The sequence below is a fragment of the Melozone crissalis genome, unplaced genomic scaffold (genome assembly GCF_028551555.1).
Source record: "Melozone crissalis strain CALT ecotype California unplaced genomic scaffold, PUWL_Pcris_2 ptg000077l_1, whole genome shotgun sequence".
Lineage (NCBI taxonomy): Eukaryota > Metazoa > Chordata > Aves > Passeriformes > Passerellidae > Melozone > Melozone crissalis.
Genome location: NW_026535854.1, coordinates 145358 through 164731, shown reverse-complemented (window position 1 = coordinate 164731; position 19374 = coordinate 145358). Strand labels below are relative to the sequence as shown.

Here is a 19374-nt window from a genome sequence, read left to right as displayed (position 1 = left end):
CCTGACCCCATTCCTGACTCCATCTCCCTACCCTGCCCTGGCTCTGCCCCGAATTCTCCACTCTCGACCACAAAATTGACTGAAATCTTAACCCATGACCAGAAGTATCCACTTTCAGAATCATGTTTTGGAGCACAAAGTGGAGATTTCGGGTCAGGACTTGTGGTTTGGGGTCAGCGGGTGAGAATTGGGGCCGAGGCAGAGCAAGGTTGGGATCAATGGTCAAGTGCTGGGTGTAAGCTGGGGGTTTGGGGGAAGGGTCTGGGGAATGGGGACAGGAGGGGGACATGGGGATGGGGGACATGGTCAAAACAATACACAGCACCAGCAGGATCATACCAAACATTAACATATTTGGCACAGAAATATGTGGCAGAATCCTCATCATTGAGGTTGTTCATGGTCAGCGTCACCAAGATCTGCCCGTTGTTCCTGGAGATACTGAACCGGCCCTTGACTGAGGGTGCATAGCTGGTGCTGGAACCATCGTTCTTTATCCCCCCGAGCCACTCCGTCACCTGCCCGGGTCTCTGGCGCACCCACTGCATCCCAAAATTCCCAAAATCGAACCCGGACCCTCGGCAGAGGAGGCGCAGGGATCCCCCGGAGGGCTGGAAGTCCCCCCTGCACTCCAGCAGGGTCACGGCCGCTCCGCCATCCCCAAACCTTCGCTGTTTTTGTCCCAAACTCCCTTTGTCTGGCCTCAAGTCTCCAACAGAGATTTCCAGTATTGTAAAGTGCCTTCAACCCTGCAATGAGCTCAAATCCACCCATTAATTAATTGGACAGCTCTACCTGAGTTTTGCATCGCCCCATCACAATCTCCCCTTTGTCCCACAGGGCTCTGGGCAGCCGTGACCCTGCTGGAGTGCGGGGGGGACCTCCAGCCCCCCCGGGGTCCCTGACATTGCTGTGCCGCGGGTCCAGGTTCAGTTTCCGGGGTGTTGCCATGAGCTGGGTCCGTCAGAGACCCGGGCAGGGGCTGGAGGTCGTCGCCTACATCTTCAGCGGTGGCAGCGCCTGGTACGCGCCATCGGTCCAGGGCCGGTTCATGATCGCCAGGGACAACGGGCAGAGTCTGATGACGCTGACCATGACCAACATCAAGGACGAGGATTCCGCTCTTTATTTCTGTGCCAAAAATTGGGATGATTGTTGTGCTCCTGCTGCTGGTGAGGATATTTATTGTGGTGATGTTGGTCATGGTGGTTTTGGCCCTGCTCCCAGGTGGAGTCCCCCCTGTCCTCAAACCCAGACCCTTCCCGTAAACCTCAGCCCTTGACCCTTGTCACCATTGGCCTGAAAATCCCTCCGGGGCAGCCCCAAATGTGCACCCCTGGCCCCAAACCCAAGCTGGGGGCATTAAATCTTGAGGGTTCAGCACAAAAATTGGCACCAAGGGTGAAAGGGTGGGGCCGAGAGTTGGGAGTTTGGGAGAGAATGGGGGAGATTTGGGACAGAGCCAGTTCAGGGCTGGGACACGGGGACAGGAATGGGGTCAGGGGCTGGGAATTGGGGGAGGGGTCTGGGGGATGGGGACAGGGGGGACATAGCAATGGGTGTGGGGTCAATACAATAGGCACCAGTATAACCAGCACAGCCAGCAGCACCCTTGGCACAGAAATAGTAGGCGGAATCCTCGTCCTTGAGGTTGTTCATGGTCAGCGCCACCGAGCTCTGCCTGTTGTCCCTGGAGATCGTGAACCGGCCCTTGACTGATGGCGCGTAGCTGGTGCTACAACCATTGTAGCTGATACTGGCGATGAATTCCAGCCCCTGCCCGGGTCTCTGGCGCATCCATCCCATTGCAACACTCCCAAGACTGAACCCGGCCCCTCGGCAGAGGAGGCGCAGGGACCCCCCGGGGGGCTGGACGTGCCCCCCGCACTCCAGCAGGGTCACGGCCGCCCGGAGCCCTGCGGGACAAAGGGGAGATGGGGATGAGGGAACAAATCCACCCAAATGTTGATTCGTGCGTGCAGATCCTGATGTTGACCCCAAATTGTGGCACTTTCTCCTCCTCACAATCCTGCTGCCCCTCCCAGGTTGGTTGAGGCCCCTTTTTGGATCTGGTCACTCCCAGCCCAGCCCACGCCCGGATCCGGGGCCTCATCCCCATCTCCCCTTTATCCCGCAGGGCTCCGGGCAGCCGTGAACCTACTGGAGTGCGGGGGGGACCTCCAGCCCCCCGGGGGGTCCCTGCGTCTCCTCTGCCGAGTGTCCGGGTTCGATTTTAAGGATTTTAGAATGATCTGGATCTGACAGAAATCTGGGAAGACGCTGGAATACATTGCAAGTATCAGCAGTGGTGCTTACAGCGACTAAGCGCCGTTGGTCAAGGGCCGGGTCACGATCTCGAGGGACAACGGGCAGAACTCAGTGACGCTGACCATGAACAACCTCAAGGACGAGGATTCCGGATCCTATTTCTGTGCCAAACGTGGTACTGGTAGTAGTTACGGATATGATAGTGCTGCTCTTAGTGACAGTTCCGGCAATGGTCCCACCCGCTATGATGGTCACCAAATGTCCCCAATCCCCGCAGATCCTTTCCCAATATCCCAGACCTTCTGCTCAGATTTTCACCACTTACTTCAAAACTCTGCCATTACTGCCCCAATTTCCGACTTTCTCCCAATTTTGCCCATTCCACCAAAATCTCCCCCAGCTCCCTTGGCCCTGATTGGAGCAGGCCTGAACTGGAGGCCAGGGGTGAAGGTTTGGGGCCAATGGTTGAGTTTTGGGGCAGGAGCAGGGGAGGATTTGGGGTCAGTGCTGACCATTGGGGAAAATAGTGGAGATTTGGGACAAAGGGTCAAGGGCTGGGGTTTGGGGGAAGGGTCTGAGGACTCGGGGCATTTGGGAACCCATCAAGAACGGCAGGGCTGAAACCAACATCAATACCATAAGCTTCGTAATTAGAACCAGCATAAGGAGACAGCACAGAAATAGGATCCGGAATCCTCGTCCTTGAGGTTGTTCATGGTCAGCGTCACCGAGCTCTGCCCGTTGTCCCTGGAGATCGTGACCTGTGGGATCTCAGTCTCTCAGAACTGGGGTGCAGGGTGAGCAAGACCCCCCCTGGGGGGCTCGGGAGTCCTGGAATGCTGCCAGAAATGTCTGGTGGCTGGACTTTGATCCCACATGGGAGATGACATCAGTATGAGGACAGGAGGATTTCACTGGGATGAATGGTGAAGGGACAAGTTAATTGGAGTGTGAGATACAGGGTTTAAGATCCCTGTACAGGGGGGTCTAGAGAGGCAAGATGGAGGGATTGGGGCGTGCCCTTCTCCTTCTTCTTCTTCCTCTAGGCCTCCATCTTCTGTGGTGATGTTGGCACTCTGGGATTGGACCTTACTAGGGGAACACTGGTTAATAAGGGAAGAGGGTATTGGAGAAAAATGATAAATATTGTATACGTAACTCCGGGTATAAAGATAGGTGACCGCCCCAGGGGCTTTCAGTGTGTGCCCATGGCTGACTGCTGAGCAGAACTCTGTCAGGCCAAGAGAAAATCTTTTAGATAAGCAATTAATAAACACCAAGACCAAGAACAAATCTGAAGCTTCCTCTCGTCCTTTCGAACCCGGGGGCCCAAGGCCATCTTTGGGCTTTTTCCCAGACCATCTAAAAGGCACCAAAATCCAACAGTGACCCGGCCCTTGACCAATGGGGCGTAGTAGGTTCTGGAAAGATCATAGCTGATCTCTGTCACGAACTCCAGCCCCTGTCTAGGTCTATGGCGGACCCAGTACATGTTCACATTCCTGAAATCAAACCCGGACCCTCGGCAGAGGAGGCGCAGGGAACCCCTAGGGGGCTGGAGGTCCCCGCCGTACTCCAGCAGGGTCACGGCCGCCCGGAGCCCTGCGGAACAAAGGGGAGATGATTAAAAATGAGAAATATGATTGGTCTAGAAGGGGAAAAGGTGCGTGTGTTCCAGAAAAAAGGGGCGGAGCCCACCTGAGAGGGGCAGCAGGGGCAGCAGGGCCTGGAGCTTGAGGGAGCTCAAGGACACGGCCGGCATGTGCCGGGGTTAGGGTCCTGGGGGTTTGGGCGTTGTTAACGTGGTATTACTTTTGAAATCAAAGTGGAACCCTGAGGAGAAGGTGTCCAATTAATTAATGAGAATATTGAGATTAATTCCAGGTTTTGAGGAACTTAAGGAAAGCCAAAATATCTGGTGGAGATTTGGGACCGAAGCAGAGGAGTTATGAGTGAAATTGGTGAAGATTTGGGGCTGGAATACGTCGCGGGGTGTCGCAGACATTTTTTCACAGAAATCCTTTCTTTCAGATTTCTGCATTTTCTGGGAAGCTGAGGGCCCCAGAAGAAGAATGTAAACAATTGTTATCAGCTGCTGTGGAATGTAACAGGGACACCTTGATTGGCTCATGTTTGTATGTTTATAATTGAGGGCCAATCACAAGAGCAAGCCAGGGGACCGAGTCCCTGGGCACAACTTTGTTTGGGATTCTTTCTTTCTATTCTTAGCTTAGCAGCATCTGCAAACTTCTCTTTTTATTCTATTTAGTATAGTCATAATGTATTTTATATCATATATCAATAAATACAGCCTTCTGATCAAGAAACAAGATTCATCGTCTCTCTCTCACCAGCAGCGACCCACTCAGGCGCTGTAACATCTGGTGACCCCTCGCGTCAGAGCAAAAATTAATTTGATAAGACCAGAGGAGCAAAATTGCTGCACTGGGTAAAAATCCTGTATGTGTAGCATTTGATGGTTGCTTTGAAGTGACCACAAAGAGAACCTTCTTCTGGAAAACCATCAGGAAAGATGATGGAAAAGAGCAGCAGACCTGTGGAGCTGGCCAGAGCAAGCTGGACTCTTTCAAAAGGTACTGTGGGCTTTTCTATCCCTGATGAACCAGCCCTTCGTAGTCTGTGGCTGTTTGTATGGCAGACACATGCCTTGCCAGAAGAGATTCAATTCTCCCCTTCAGAGGAGAAACTTATAGCCCTCTGGAACCATTGGTCTAGAGAAGATGGTTGCTTTTTGTCAGAAACAGATCTCTATAAATTCTTTAGATGGGCAAAGCTTTTTGGGTTCTTTACTGATGTCCTGTACGCTTTAGATGCTTTTGTCTGGGAGTGCATGGACTCCATTTTCCAGTTCGTCTGGAGCCAGGGACGTGTCCTGCCTTCTATCTACCCAGCATTTATACAGCTTTTCCCACTTCTCAAACGCAGAGCAGCGTCTTTTCAATGGATTTCTAATTGTTATGGCCAGGCACCGTTTCCCCCCTCCTTGGCAGAAGACCCGGTGGGTGATGACTTTGGGCTTTTCCCCCCGCCCTGTTTCGCGGCGGGGGGGGCTGAAACTTCGCTGGGCGAAGAAGTTTTTTTCACTCTTGCTCCGGAGCATGCTCAGATGGAGTTTTCTCCTTCCCCCCCTTCTCTCTCTCCGGGGGGATGGGAGTGGCCGCTCAAGCCAGCGCCGGCCTCTCAGACTCCGCCTTCAGACATGGGGGCGGCACCGGTCTCTGAGGTTTCTCCGGTCCTGCCAGAGCCGTCACTCCAGGAGATCCCGTCTCCGCCTCTCCAGGCTGTCCCGCCCGCGGTTTCACCGGCCTCCCCGCCCCCTGAGCTGTTGCTAGGCAACGACGAGGATGCGTCTCCAGCTTCCGGCTCAGCGTCGGAGAAGGCAGAAGAGACAGCACTTCCTGTGCTTGAGCTGTTGCTAAGCAACAGCGATGCTCCGCCGCTTCTCCCGGCTCCGCTGCTGCCTGTGCCGTGCCTGCCGCCGCTTTCAGAGCCAAGGGACGCAGCAACAGCGTGTTCCCGCGCATCCCCGCCGCCTCAAGGCGAGACAGTTCCTGTTCAGGATGGGGCTGAAAACGGCGCCGAACCTGCGGGACCCTCCGAGCAGCCCGCGGCTGATCCCACTCTCAGCGCGGTTCCCTCCCCAGTTCCGGCCCCCCCCTCGCCGCTCGGACTGGCCGCTCCAGCGGCTCTGGTGTTGTCGGAGGCTCTGTCCTCCGTGTCGGCGTCAGAGACTGCCATGGCACCGGCGGCTGGTTCGAGCCCGGACCGTCCCGGACCGGCTGCCCCAGCAGCTGCCCCGGCCGGGGGTCTCTCCTTCGGTGGAGCGGGGGCTGCCCGCCAGCTGACTCTTGCGGCAGCCCGGCTGCCGGCTTTCAAGCTCGGTGGTTTGGGGGGTGGTGTTTCGGTTGCTGTCCCATGGAGGCTGCCGCCTCTCCTGCGTCCTAGTGGCATGGGGGGGCAGGTGCATCCCGAGAGCCCTGCCTCTGATCCCCAGCCCGGAGGGGATGGGGATGGTGATGCCACGGGGCAGATGAGAGACAAACCCGATGCAGTGCAGGGGAAGATGGCACAGCTGGAGGAGACCATAGCTGGTTTGCTGTGGGAAACAAACATCTCCAGACCCCAGATGGGATTGCTGGGGAAGGCTTCTATTTCCTCACTGCTGGCATGCCTCAGTGGTTTTGGGGAAAGGAAGCGTCTCACTACCCGTGCTGCCATTGTGCTGGCAGCAGGGTTCAGGCCTGCGGGAATGCAGAGCCTCTGTCATGGGTTTGGCCTGGGCCATTGGGCTGAGAAAGTTTCTGGGCCAGGGCCAGCATTTGGCCTCCTGATGTTTCTGGGGGTTGTGGTCTATCCAACAGGCCCTGGTCCCCCTTTGTGAGCCAGTTTTGGGGTTCCTGGTCCAGCATGGGCCAGGGCCCCCAGGGCCTTTACTTCTCTGGCACTGCTCTGCTCGGCTGCTGCTCTTTTGCTTCTCGATAAAAAAAAAAAAAAAAAAAAAAAAAAAAAAAAAAAAAAAAAAAAAAAAATTTAAATTAAATAAAAAAGATTGAAAATAGCGGGCAGCAGCTCTGAAGCACTGAAGCATTGAAGGGTCAGAAAAGGACGTTCCAAAGTTGTTCAAATTGTTTGAAATTGTTTAAAATTGTGTTATGACTGTCAATGGTTTTTTGATAACTATTGATAGGATTCCTTTTGCAGCAAGTTTGTTTTCAGGACCAAAAAGGACTCTCAGATGTCCAAAAGAAACAACTTCAGCTGATGGACTGTTCCTGAAACTCAGCTGCATGGACTTGAATTCTCTTTGCATTGTTTTTTGCATTTTCTTAGATTATAGGATTGTTTTAGTGATTTGTTAGTATTGTATATTTTACAGGTGAAGGAATTTCCTGTTCATTCCACATCAGCATTTTTCTTTTATTTTATACAATTTAGAAAGGTGAGATGTCGCAGACATTTTTTCACAGAAATCCTTTCTTTCAGATTTCTGCATTTTCTGGGAAGCTGAGGGCCCCAGAAGAAGAATGTAAACAATTGTTATCAGCTGCTGTGGAATGTAACAGGGACACCTTGATTGGCTCATGTTTGTATGTTTATAATTGAGGGCCAATCACAAGAGCAAGCCAGGGGACCGAGTCCCTGGGCACAACTTTGTTTGGGATTCTTTCTTTCTATTCTTAGCTTAGCAGCATCTGCAAACTTCTCTTTTTATTCTATTTAGTATAGTCATAATGTATTTTATATCATATATCAATAAATACAGCCTTCTGATCAAGAAACAAGATTCATCGTCTCTCTCTCACCAGCAGCGACCCACTCAGGCGCTGTAACAGCGGGGATCACCAACACTGGTGGAAATATCAGCTACGTGCCATCGGTCAAGGGCCGGTCCAGGATCTCCAGGGACAACGGGCAGAGCTCGGTGACGCTGACCATGAACAACCTCAAGGACGAGGATTCCGGATCCTATTTCTGTGCCAGGGCTTTTTGTGCTGGTTGTTGGGTATTGCTAATCATGGTGACAATGCTGTTGATAGCGTCAAACTTCTAGATTTTGCTCCTGTCCCATCATTGTATCTCCAAATTTTCGATTTTCATCCCAAACCTCACCTCTTGTCTCAGATCATGACCCTTTGTCCCTATTTGCTTTAATGGTCAGCACTGACCCCAAACCCTCGCCTGTTTCTGACCCAAGACTCACCCATTGGCCCCAAACCTTCACCCTGACCCTTTGTCCCACCCCTGCCCCCTTTGCCCCAACGCTGCCCCTGGGCCCCAAACCCTGCCCTGGGCCTGGCCCCAAACTCAACTCTTGGCCCCAAATCTCCCCCTCATCCCCTAAAAGTGCCTAAAGGGTCGAGATTTGGGGTGACAGGGGGGAAATTTTTGTAACAACTCAGTTGGGTTTGATGCAGAACCAGTCGGGGTTTGGGGTCTTTGGTCACCATGGGTGGAAATGGGGCAGACGTTGGACAAACGGTCAAGGGCCGGCGATTTGGGAGAAGGACCTGGGGGTTGAGGACAGGAGGGGACACTGAGATGGGGATGGATCCACCTCAGGCGTCTTCATAATTAGCACCAGATTTGCAATTATCACCAGCAGATTTGACGCAGAAATAGGAACCGGAATCATCGTCCTTGAGGTTGTTCATGGTCAGCGTCACCGAGCTCTGCGCGGTGTCCCTGGAGATCCTGACCTGGCCTTGGACTGATGGCGCGTACTCGGTGTTGCCACTGCTGTGGATCGCTGCGAGACACTCCAGCCCCTGCCCGGGTCTCTGGCGTGCCCATTGCAGGGCAACATTGCCGAAACTGAACCCGGACTCTCGGCAGAGGAGGCGCAGGGACCCCCCGGGGGGCTGGAGGTCCCCTCCGCACTGCAGCAGGTCCACGGCCGCCCGGAGCCCTGCGGGACAAAGGGATGATGGGGATGAGGTCAGAGCTCAGCCCTTGACCCAAATCCAGACCCTTGGCCCCAAACTGGGATCTTTAGAGTTCATCATCCTCCTCCCAGGTGGATTCCACCCCTTTGTCCAGCTGGCCACACCAACTTACGGGCCCTTGACCAATCATGTTTCTCATTTCCATCATCTCTCCATTTTCCCGCAGGGCTCCGGGCGGCCGTGACCCTGCTGGAGTGCGGGGGGGACCTCCAGCCCCCCGGGGGATCCCTGCGCCTCCTCTGCCGAGGATCCAGGTTCAGTTTCGGCAGTTTTGAAAAGGAATGGGCTCGACAGAGGCCCGGGCAGGGGCTGGAGTGGGTCGCGGGAATCAGGTACGATGGTGCTTACACCTACTGCGCGCCATCATTCAAGGGCCGGTTCAGGATCTCCAGGGACAACGGCAGAGCTCGGCGACGCTGACCCACGACCTGGAGATCGTGAACCAGCCCTGCACCGACGGTGAGTATTTGGTGCTGCCACCGCTGCTGATCCCTGCCAGGAATTGCAGCCCCTGCCCGGGTCTCTGCCGGATCCAGTGCATGTCAGAACTGCCAAAACTGAACCCGGACCCTCGGCAGAGGAGGCGCAGGGACCCCCCGGGGGGCTGGAGGTGCCCCTCGCACTCCAGCAGGGTCACAGCCGCCCGGAGCCCTGCGGGACAAACGGGAGATGATGGAAATCAAAAGTCTGATTGGTCAAGGGCCTCCAAGTGGGTGTGGCCAGCTGGACAAAGGGGTAGAATCCTCCTGGGGGGCGGGTGATGAACTCCAAGGATCCCAGTCTTCGGCCAAGAGTCATCATTTGGGTCAGTGGTTGAGCTCTGGCCTAATCCCCATCTCCCCTTGGTCCCGCAGTGCTCCGGGCGGCCGTGACCCTGCTGGAGTACAGGAGGGACCTCCAGCCCCCCGGGGGCTCCCTGCGCCTCCTCTATCGAGGGTCCAGCTTCAGTTTTGGCAGTTTTGGGATGGGCTGGTATCGGCAGAGGCCTGTGCAGGGGCTGGAATTCATTGCCAGCATCAGCAATGATGGTGCCAGCACCTGGTGTAGGCCATTGGTCAAGGGTCGGTTCACGATCTCCAGGGACAACGGGCAGAGCTCGGTGATGCTGACCATGAACAGCCTCAAGGACGAGGATTCCGGATCCTATTTCTGTGCCAGGGCTTTTTGTGCTGTTTTTTGGGCTGTTGCTAATCATGGTGACAATGCTTTTGATAGCGTCAAACTTCTCGTTTTCGCTCCTGTCCTATCATTGGATCTCCAAATTTTCAATTTTCGTCCCAAACCTCACCTCTTGTCTCAGATCTTGACCCTTTGTCCCTATTTGCATCAATGGTCAGCACTGACCCCAAACCCTCGCCTGTTTCTTCCCCAAAACTCAACCATTGGCCCCAAACTCCCTTGACCCACCCCTAACCTATTGTCCCACCCCTGCCCCCTTTGCCCCAACGCTGCCCCTTGGCCCCAAACACTCCCCTGGCTCTGGCCCCAAACTCAACTCTCGGCCCCAAATCTCCCCCTTGTGCCCCAAAAGTGCCCAAAGGGCCAAGATTTGGGGACAGCGGGCGAGGTTTATTTCAGCGGCTGTGGCTGGGAGCCAAAAGTGGGGATTTGGGGAAGAATCGGGTGAGTTTTGGGGCCAAAGCAGGAGGGTTTGGGGCAGAACCAGTCAGGGTTTGGGGTCTTTGGTCACCATTGGTGGAAGTGGGGGAGATCTGGGCAAATGGGTCAAGAATGAGGTCAAGGGCAGAGATTTGGGTAAAGGTTCTGAGATTTGGGGACAAGAGGGGCTCAGACGAGGGCGCTGCCGCCACGGGCATGGTCAATAAAGGCAGCAGCAGCCCAAGCAGCACCAGCAGCTTTGGCGCAGAAATAGGATCCGGAATCCTCGTCCTTGAGGTTGTTCATGGTCAGCGTCACCGAGCTCTGCCCGTTGTCCCTGGAGATCCTGAACCGACCCTTGACCGATGGGGCGTACAAGGTGCCGGAACCATCGCTCCTGATGTAGGCGACGCATTCCAGCCCCTGCCCGGGTCTCTGGCAGATCCATTGCATGGCAAAACTTCCAAAACTGAAACCGGACCCTCGGCAGAGGAGGCGCAGGGACCCCCCGGGGGGCTGGACGTGCCCCCCGCAGTCCAGCAGGGTCACGGCCGCCAGGAGAGCTGCGGGACAAAGGGGAGATGGGGATGAGGCCAAAGCTCAACCCTTGACCCAAATCCTGACTCTTGGCCCTGAAATTGGGACCCATGGAGTTCATCATCCTCCTCCCAGGTGGGTCCTGCCCCTTTTCCCAGCTGGCCACATGCAGTATGAGACATTCAACCAATCAGGTTTCCCATCCCTATCTTCCCTTTGTCCCGCAGGGCTCCGGGCGGCCGTGACCCTTCTGGAGTGCGGGGGGGACCTCCAGTCCCCTGGGGGGTCCCTGCGCCTCCTCTGCCAAGGGTCCGGGTTCAGTTTTGGAACTTTTTGGATGGGCTGGTATCGACAGAGACCCGGGCAGGGCCTGGAACACATCGGAGGGATCCAAAGCGATGGCAGCACTTACTATGTGCCATCGTTCAGGGGCCAGGTCACGATCTCCAGGGACAACGGCCAGAGCTCGGTGACGCTGACCATGAACAACCTCAAGGACGAGGATTCCGGATCCTATTGCTGTGCCAAAAACGCCTATGATTGTTGGGGTTGGGAGGCTCATGCTGCTGGTTCTAATTTTGGTCCCGTCCCCATCCCTGTGTCCCTTCCTGTCCCCATTTCCCTGGTCCTTCCCTCCAGCCCGTGACCCCATTGTTGCCCCCCACAGACCCAAATCTGGCCCGTTTTTCCCCAGTCTTGAGCATTTGCACCCAGATTTAGGGACCTTGGTTGAGCCTTAGAGCCAAGAGTTGAGTTTTGGGTCCAGGAGCTGAGATTTGGGGTAGAACCAGCTGAGTTTGGGGCCCATGGTCACAAGTGAACCCCGCTGAGATCTGGGGCACAAAGGGCAGAGTTTTAGGCTTGAACAGTTGAGATTTGGGTCAAATGCCTAAAGCTGCAAGAGAAATGTTAGAGGTGAGGCAATGATGGTGGAGATTGGGGGAAAACTGACAAGGTTTTGGGACAAGGGCAAAGATTTGATGGTAGAAAGTAGGAGTTTTTGGATGTCTGTGAGCCCAGTGTCAGGTGATGGGGCCATCACCGGCATTCTAAATATAATTAGCACCAGCACCACCAGTACCAGGAGATTTGGCACAGAAATAGGTGGTGGAATCCTCGTCCTTGAGGTTGTTCATGGTCAGCGTCACCGAGCTCTGGCCGTTGTCCCTGGAGATCGTGACCCGGCCCTTGACCAATGGCGCGTACCAGGTGCTGCCACCACTATTACTTTTATCTGCAACATACTCCGTCACCTGCCCGGGTCTCTGTCGATACCAGCCCATGGCAAAACTGCCAAAACTGAACCCGGACCCTCGGCAGAGGAGGCGCAGGGACCCCCCGGGGGGCTGGAGGTCCCCCCCGCACTCCAGCAGGGTCACGGCCGCTCCTCCATCCCCAAACCTTCACCGGTTTTGCCCCCAATTTCCTTTTGTTTGTCCCCAAATCTCCAAGAGATGTAGCCTGAATGCTAAAGTTCCTTAAACCGTGCAATTAGTCCCAATCCACCCATTAAATAATTGTACACCTCCACCGGACTTTTGCATCGCCTCATCCCCATCTCCCCTTTGTCCCGCAGGGCTCCGGGCGGCCGTGAGACTGCTGGAGTGGAGGGGGGGACCTCCAGCCCCCCGGGGGGTCCCTGCGCCTCCTCTGCCCAGGGTCCGGGTTCAGTTTCGGGACTTTCTCCATGCTCTGGCTTTGTCAGAAACCCGGGCAGGGGCTGAAATATGTTGCAGGGATCTGGAGAAGTGGTGCCTACACCACGTATTCGCCATCGGTCAAGGGCCGGTTCAGGATCTCCAGGGACAACGGGCAGAGCTCGGTGACGCTGACCATGAACAACTTTAAGGACGAGGATTCCGGATCCCATTTCTGCACCAAGGGTGTTTACAGTTTTTGTGCTGCTTCTGATGCTGATGATGGTGATGGTGTCCTTAACCCTCTTCCTGTCCCCGTGCCCCAGATAATTCCCTCCAACCCCAGACCCCACTCCTGACCCTGCGTCCCAAACCTGCCCTGCTCTCACACCAAATCTCAGCTCCTGGCCCCAAATCTCAGCTCCTGGCCCCAAATCTCAGCTCCTGGCCCCTCTGGATCCTATTTCTGCAGGAAATCTCCTGGTACCGGTCGCGCTTATGCTGCTGGTTATATTGAGAGTGCCGACCATGGCCCCATCCCCAACCAACATTAGGAGCAGCACCGTAACCATCAGCATCCTTGGCACAGAAATAGGATCCGGAATCCTCGTCCTTGAGGTTGTTCATGGTCAGCGTCACCGAGCTCTGCCCGTTTTCCCTGGAGATCGTGAACCGGCCCTTGACTGACGGCGCATACATGGTGGCACCATTGCTCCAGATCGCCGCGATCCACTCCAGCCCCTGCCCGGGTCTCTGGCGCATCCAGCCCATCCCAAAACTGCCGAAACTGAACCCAGACCCTTGGCAGAGGAGGCGCAGGGACCCCCCGGGGGGCTGGAGGTCCCCCCTCCACTCCAGCAGGGTCACGGGCACTCCCCGATCCACAACCCTTCACCAGTTTTTTTTCTGGACTCAAATATTCTACAGAGGTTTCCATTATTGTAAAGTTCCTTAAACCCTGCAATTAGCCACAATCCACCCATTAATAATTTGGACAGCTCCACCTGACTTTTACATCTCCCCATCCCCATCTCCCCTTTGTCCCGCAGGGCTCTGGGTGGCCGTGACCCTGCTGGAGTGCGGGGGGCGCCTCCAGCCCCCCGGGGGGTCCCTGACGTTGCTCTGCATCGGCTCTGGTTTCACTCTGGCCAATCACGACATGTTCTGGATCTGCCAGAGACCCGGGCAGGGGCTGGACTTGATCGCCCACATCACCTACAATGGAGGCTACACCATCTACAGTCGTCGATGCAGGGTCGGTTCACGATCTCCAGGGACAACGGGCAGAGCTCGGTGACGCTGACTATGAACAACCTCAAGGACAAGGATTCCGGATCCTATTTCTGTGCCAGACGTCACAAATATTGGGGCGCTGATTTTGTTTTATTGATGATGCTCTCAGCGCTCCCATGCCCTTGATGGTCATCAAATGTCTCCAATCGCCACAGATTCTTCCCCAAAATCCCAACCCTTCTCCTCAAATCTTGGCTATATTCCCCCAAACTCGGTCCCTGTTGCCGCAGCCCTGGAGTTTCCCCAGTTTTCCCCATTTCACTCAAATCTCCCCCAGCTCCCTGAACTCGTATTGGCTGATAGAGCACAGTCAGAAATGGGAACTCTTGGAGAGCAAGGCCTGAACTGGGGGACGTGTTTGAATGTTTGGGGCCAATGGTTGAGTTTTGGGGCAGGAGCAGGGGAGGGTTTGGTGTCAGTGCTGACCATTGGTGCAAATGGGGGCGATTTGGGACAAAGGGTCAAGGGCTGAGGTTTGGGGGAAGGGTCTGGGATTGGGGACAAGAGGGGCTTTGATTGGGTGGTGCCACCACCGGAATGGTCAATATAAGGAGCAGCATCAGCGCTACCAGTATTGTAAGATTTGGCAGAGAAATAAATGGCAGAATCCTCGTCCTTGAGGTTGTTCATGGTCAGCGTCAGCGAGCTCTGCCCGTTGTCCCTGGAGATCGTGAACTGGCCCTTGACCGATGGCGTGTAGCAGGCGCTGCCACTGCTGCTGATACTTGCGACTGGCTCCAGCCCCTGTCCAGGCCTCTGGTTTTGCCAGCCCATCCCAAAACTGCCAAAATAAAACCCAGACCCTCAGCAGAGGAGGCGCAGGGACCCCCCTGGGGGGCTGGAGGTCCGCCCCGCAGTCCAGCAGGGTCACGGCCGCCCGGAGCCCTGCGGGACAAAGGGGAGATGGGGATGAGGCCAAAGCTCAACCCTTGACCCAAATCCTGACTCGTGGCCGCAAATTGGGACCCTGGGAGTTCATCATCCTCCTGCCAGGTGGGTCCCATCCCTTTTTACAGCTGACCAAGCCCGCTTGTGGACCCTGGAACAATCAGGTTTCCCATCCCCATCTCGCCTTTGTCCTGCAGGGCTCCGGGCGGCCGTGACCCTGCTGGAGTCCAGGAGGGACCTCTAGCCCCCCGGGGGGTCCCTGCGCCTCCTCTGCCGTGGGTCCGGGTACAGTTTTGGGAATTTTGACATGTGCTGGATCTGCCAGAGACCCGGGCAGGGGCTGGAATGGGTGGCATGGGTCACCAGCAGAAGTGGCACCAGCTACGCGCCGTCGGTCACGGGCTGGGTGACGGTCTCCAGGGAGAACGGGCAGAGCTCCATGATGCTGACCATGAACAACCTCAAGGTCGAGGATTCCGGATCCTATTTCTGTGCCAGAGAGGCTGGTTCCAGTTCTTGTGCTGGTTTTGATGGTTTTGACCCTGTCCCATCACCGCATCCCCACCTCTCGCCATTCCCCAGGTCCTTCTCTCCCGTCCTTGGCCCCATTGTTGACCCCTAAAGACCCAAATCTTCCCCATTTTCCCCAAATCTCAACCATGTGCACCCAGGTTTGGAGACCCTGGTTGAGCCCCAGAGCCAAGAGCTGAGATTTGTGACAGAACTAGCTCAGAGCTGGGACACCGGGGAAAGGAATGGGGTCAGGGGCTGGGGATTGGGGGAAGGGTCTGGGGAATGGGGACAGATGGGGACACAACAATGGGAAAGGGGTCAAAACCATGAAGAGCAGCTTGAGCATATTTTCCTTCTGGAGCTTTCCCACAGAAATAGGCGGCGGAATCCTCATCCTTGAGGTTGTTCAAGGTCAGCGTCACCGAGCTCTGCCCGTTGTCCCTGGAGATCGTGAACCGGCCCTTGACCGAATCCCCATAGAAGGTATCTCCATCGTAGTCAATGCGCGCAACCCATTCCAGCCCCTGCCAGGTCGCTGGGGAACCCAAATGAAACTGGTTTGTCCAAAATTGAACCCGGACCCTCGGCAGAGGAGGCGCAGGGACCCCCCGGGGGGCTGGAGGTCCCTCCCGGACTCCAGCAGGGTCACGGCCGCCCGGAGCCCATCCCCAAACCTTCGCCACTTTTCACCAAACTCTCATGGTTTGGTCCCACATCTGTACCAGTGATTTCCTGTATCCTAAGGTTCCTTAAACCCTGGAATTAAACTCAATATTCTCATTAATCAATTGCACACCTTGTCCTGAGCGTTCTACATTAATTTAAAAAGTAATATCTCATTAACGACCCCCAAACCCCCCTGGGACCCCAACCCCGGCACATCCTGACCAGGGCCTCGAGCTCCCTCCGGTTCCTGGCCCTGCTGCTCCTGCTGCCCCTCCCGGGTGGGTCCCGCCCCGTTTTCCAGCAGGTCACTCCCACTTAGAAGCCCGCGACCAATCAGATTACTCATTTTGAATCACCCGTTCTTCCTGCAGGGCTCTGGGCGGCCGTGACCCTGCTGGAGTCCGGGGGGCACCTCCAGCTCCCCGGGGGGTCCCAGCGCCTCCTCTGCCGAGGGTCCAGGTTGGATTTCGGGAGTTTTGCCATGAACTGGGTCCCCCAGAGACCTGGGCAGGGACTGGAATACATTGCTAGTATCAGCAGCCGTGGTTCCAGCACCATCTACGCGCCATCGGTGCAGGGCCAGTTCACGATCTCCAGAGAAAACGGGCAGAGCTCGGTGACGCTGACCATGAACAACCTCAAGGACGAGGATTCCAGATCCTATTTCGGTGCCACAGGTTATTATAACAATGCTGCTGCTAGTGATGCCTGTGGTATTGTCCCCATCCCTGTCCCTGTGTCCCCACCTGCCCCTGTTCCCCAGACTCTTCCCCCAGTCCCCAGCCCCTGACCCCATTCCTGTCCCCGTGTCCCAGCTCTGAACTGGCTCTGCCCCAATCTCAGCTCCTGGCTCCAAACCTCAGCTCTGAGCTCCACGTCCCAACCAAATTCCCCAAAACTGACAAGGATGTCCCAGATCTGGCCCCACCATGTCAGTCTGCCTTTGCTTTGTGTGATTGGCCAAAAACCTCTCACGGTGAGCTGCGCCATCGAGTTCTGTGTGTGCTGCCGGGGCCGTGCGCCGCCGGCACCTCCCCATTGCCACAGCCCGGTGAGGAGAGCGATAGTGGGAAACCAAACGGCTCCAGAGGGGTCGCCACAGCCCTGTCCCGGTGGGGATTGGGACAGAGACACCTGGGCGGGGATGGGCCAAGGGCTGAGGTTTGGGGGAAATGTTGGGGGTTTGGGGACAGGTGCGGACACTGAGATGGGTGCGTGGATCCACCGCTAGGGTCTTCACCATAAGCAGCAGGGCCCCAATCACTAGCATGAAAAGATTTGGCACAGAAATAAGATCCGGAATCCTCGTCCTTGAGGTTGTTCATGGTCAGCGCCACCGAGCTCTGCCCGTTGTCCCTGGAGATCGTGAACCGGCCCTTGACCGATGGTGCGTAGTTGGCGGTCCCATCACTGCTGTAGATACTCGCGAGCCACTCCGGCCCCTGCCCGGGTCTCTGGCGGACCCAGTAAATGGGGTAACTCCCGAAACTGAAACCGGACCCTCGGCAGAGTAGGTGCAGGGACCCCCTGGGGGGCTGGAGGTCCCCCCCTCACTCCAGCAGGGTCACAGGCACCTGGATCCCTGCGGAACATAGGGGAGATGATTTAAAATGAGAAATATGATTGGTCTAGAAGGGGAAAAGGTGCGTGTGTTCCAGAAAAAAGGGGCTGGGCCCACCTGGGAGGGGCAGCAGGAGCAGCCGGGACTGGAGCCTTAGGGAGCTCAAGGCCAAGCCTGGGATGTGCTGGGGTTGGGGTCCCAGGGGGGTTTGGGGGTTCTTAAGGTGGTATTGCGTTTGAAATCAATGTGGAACCCTGAGGAGAAGGTGCCTAATTAATTAATGAGATTATTGAGTTTAATTCCAGCTTTTGAGGAACCTCAGGATACCCAAAAAATCTGGTGGAGATTTGGGAAAAAACCAGGGGAGTTATGAGTGAAATTGGTGAAGGTTTTTGGATGGGCTCCAAGCGGCCGTGACCCTGCTGGAGTGCGGGGGGGACCTCCAGCCCCCTGGGGGGTCCCTGATGTTGCTGTGCCGAGGGTCCGGGTTCGATTTCGGAAGTTTCACCATGTTCTGGATCCGCCAGAGACCCGGGCAGGGGCTGGAATGGGTGGCAGCGATCTGGAGCGATGGTGGCACCATGTACGCCTCATCAGTCAAGGACCGGTTCAGGATCTCCAGGGACAACGGGCAGAGCTCTGTGACACTGACCGTGAACAACCTCAAGGACGAGGATCCCGGATCAAATTTCTGTGCCAAATGTTTTGATGCTGGTTTCTATGATGGTTCTGCTGTTGCTGAACATTTTGACCCCATACCCATACCCGTGTCCCCCCCTGTTCCCGTTCCCCAGACCCTTCCCCCAAACCTCCGACCCACACCCAGCCCTTGGCCATTGATCCCAACCTTGCTCTGCCTCGGCCCCAATTCTCACCCGCTGACCCCAAACCACAACTCCTGACCCCAAATCTCCTCTTTCTGCCCCAAAACTTTGCTCTGATGGTTGGGGTTTGAGGCCCAGGGTTCTGATTTGGGGACAAAAGTTCAGGACTCATGTCAGTGGCTGTGGCTGGGAGCACAAGTAGGGATTTGGGGCAGAATCGGGTGAATTTTGGGGCCAAAGCAGTTGGGTTTGGGGCACAACCAGTTTGGGGGTTTTGGCTACGTGGTTCGCGTTGTTGGAACTGGGGGAGATCTGGGACAAAGGGTCAAGAATGGGGTCAGGGGCTAAAATTTGGGGGAGGAGTCTGGGGATTGGGGACAGGAGGGGATCCAGTCAAGGGCAAGAGGCCAAGAGCAGAGACATCATTACCCCAACTGGCACCAGCAGCCTTGGCACAGAAATAGGATCCGGAATCCTCGTCCTTGAGGTTGTTCATGGTCAGCGTCACCAAGCTCTGCCCGTTGTCCCTGGAGATCGTGAACCGGCCCTTGACCGATGGCGTGTACTCGGTGTAAGCACCACTGCTGTAGATCCCTGCGACCCATTGCAGCCCCTGCCCGGGTCTCTGATAGACCTAGAGCATTCCAAAACACCCAAAATTGAACCCGGACCCTCGGCAGATAAGACGCAGGGACCCCCCGGGGGGCTGGAGGTCCCCCCCGCACTCCAGCAGGGTCACAGCTGCCCGGAGCCCTGCGGGACAAAGGGGAGATGGGGATGAGAAACCTGATTGGTCAAGAGTGCCAAACTTGGTCTGGCATGCTTGAAAAAGGGGCGGAACCCATGTGGGAGGAGGATGATGAACTCCAAGGGTCCCAATTTGGGGCCCAGAGTCAGGATTTGGGTCAAGGGTTAAACTTTGGCCCCATCCCCATCTCCCCTTTGTCCTGCAGGGCTCCGGGCGGCCGTGACCCTGCTGGAGTGCGGGGGGGACCTCCAGCCCCCCGGGGGGTCCCTGACGTTGCTGTGCCGCGGGTCTGGGTTTGATTTCGGTAATTTTGGGATGGCCTGGATCCGCCAGAGACCCGGGCAGGGGCTGCTGTGGGACGGAACCATCACCAGCA

General features: G+C 56.0%; 1 gene segment (V, D, J or C); it reads right to left on the bottom strand.

Moving 5' to 3' along the window:
• Positions 1 to 1614: 1614 nt before the first annotated feature.
• On the bottom strand, positions 1615 to 4030 carry LOC128946160 (immunoglobulin heavy variable 3-30-3-like; the record flags this gene model as incomplete). The annotated part of the segment is given in 3 exon segments: positions 1615 to 1908; positions 3653 to 3789; positions 3967 to 4030. Coding segments are annotated over 3 exon segments (495 nt in total), but the record flags the coding sequence as incomplete, so codon positions are not given.
• Positions 4031 to 19374: the final 15344 nt, after the last annotated feature.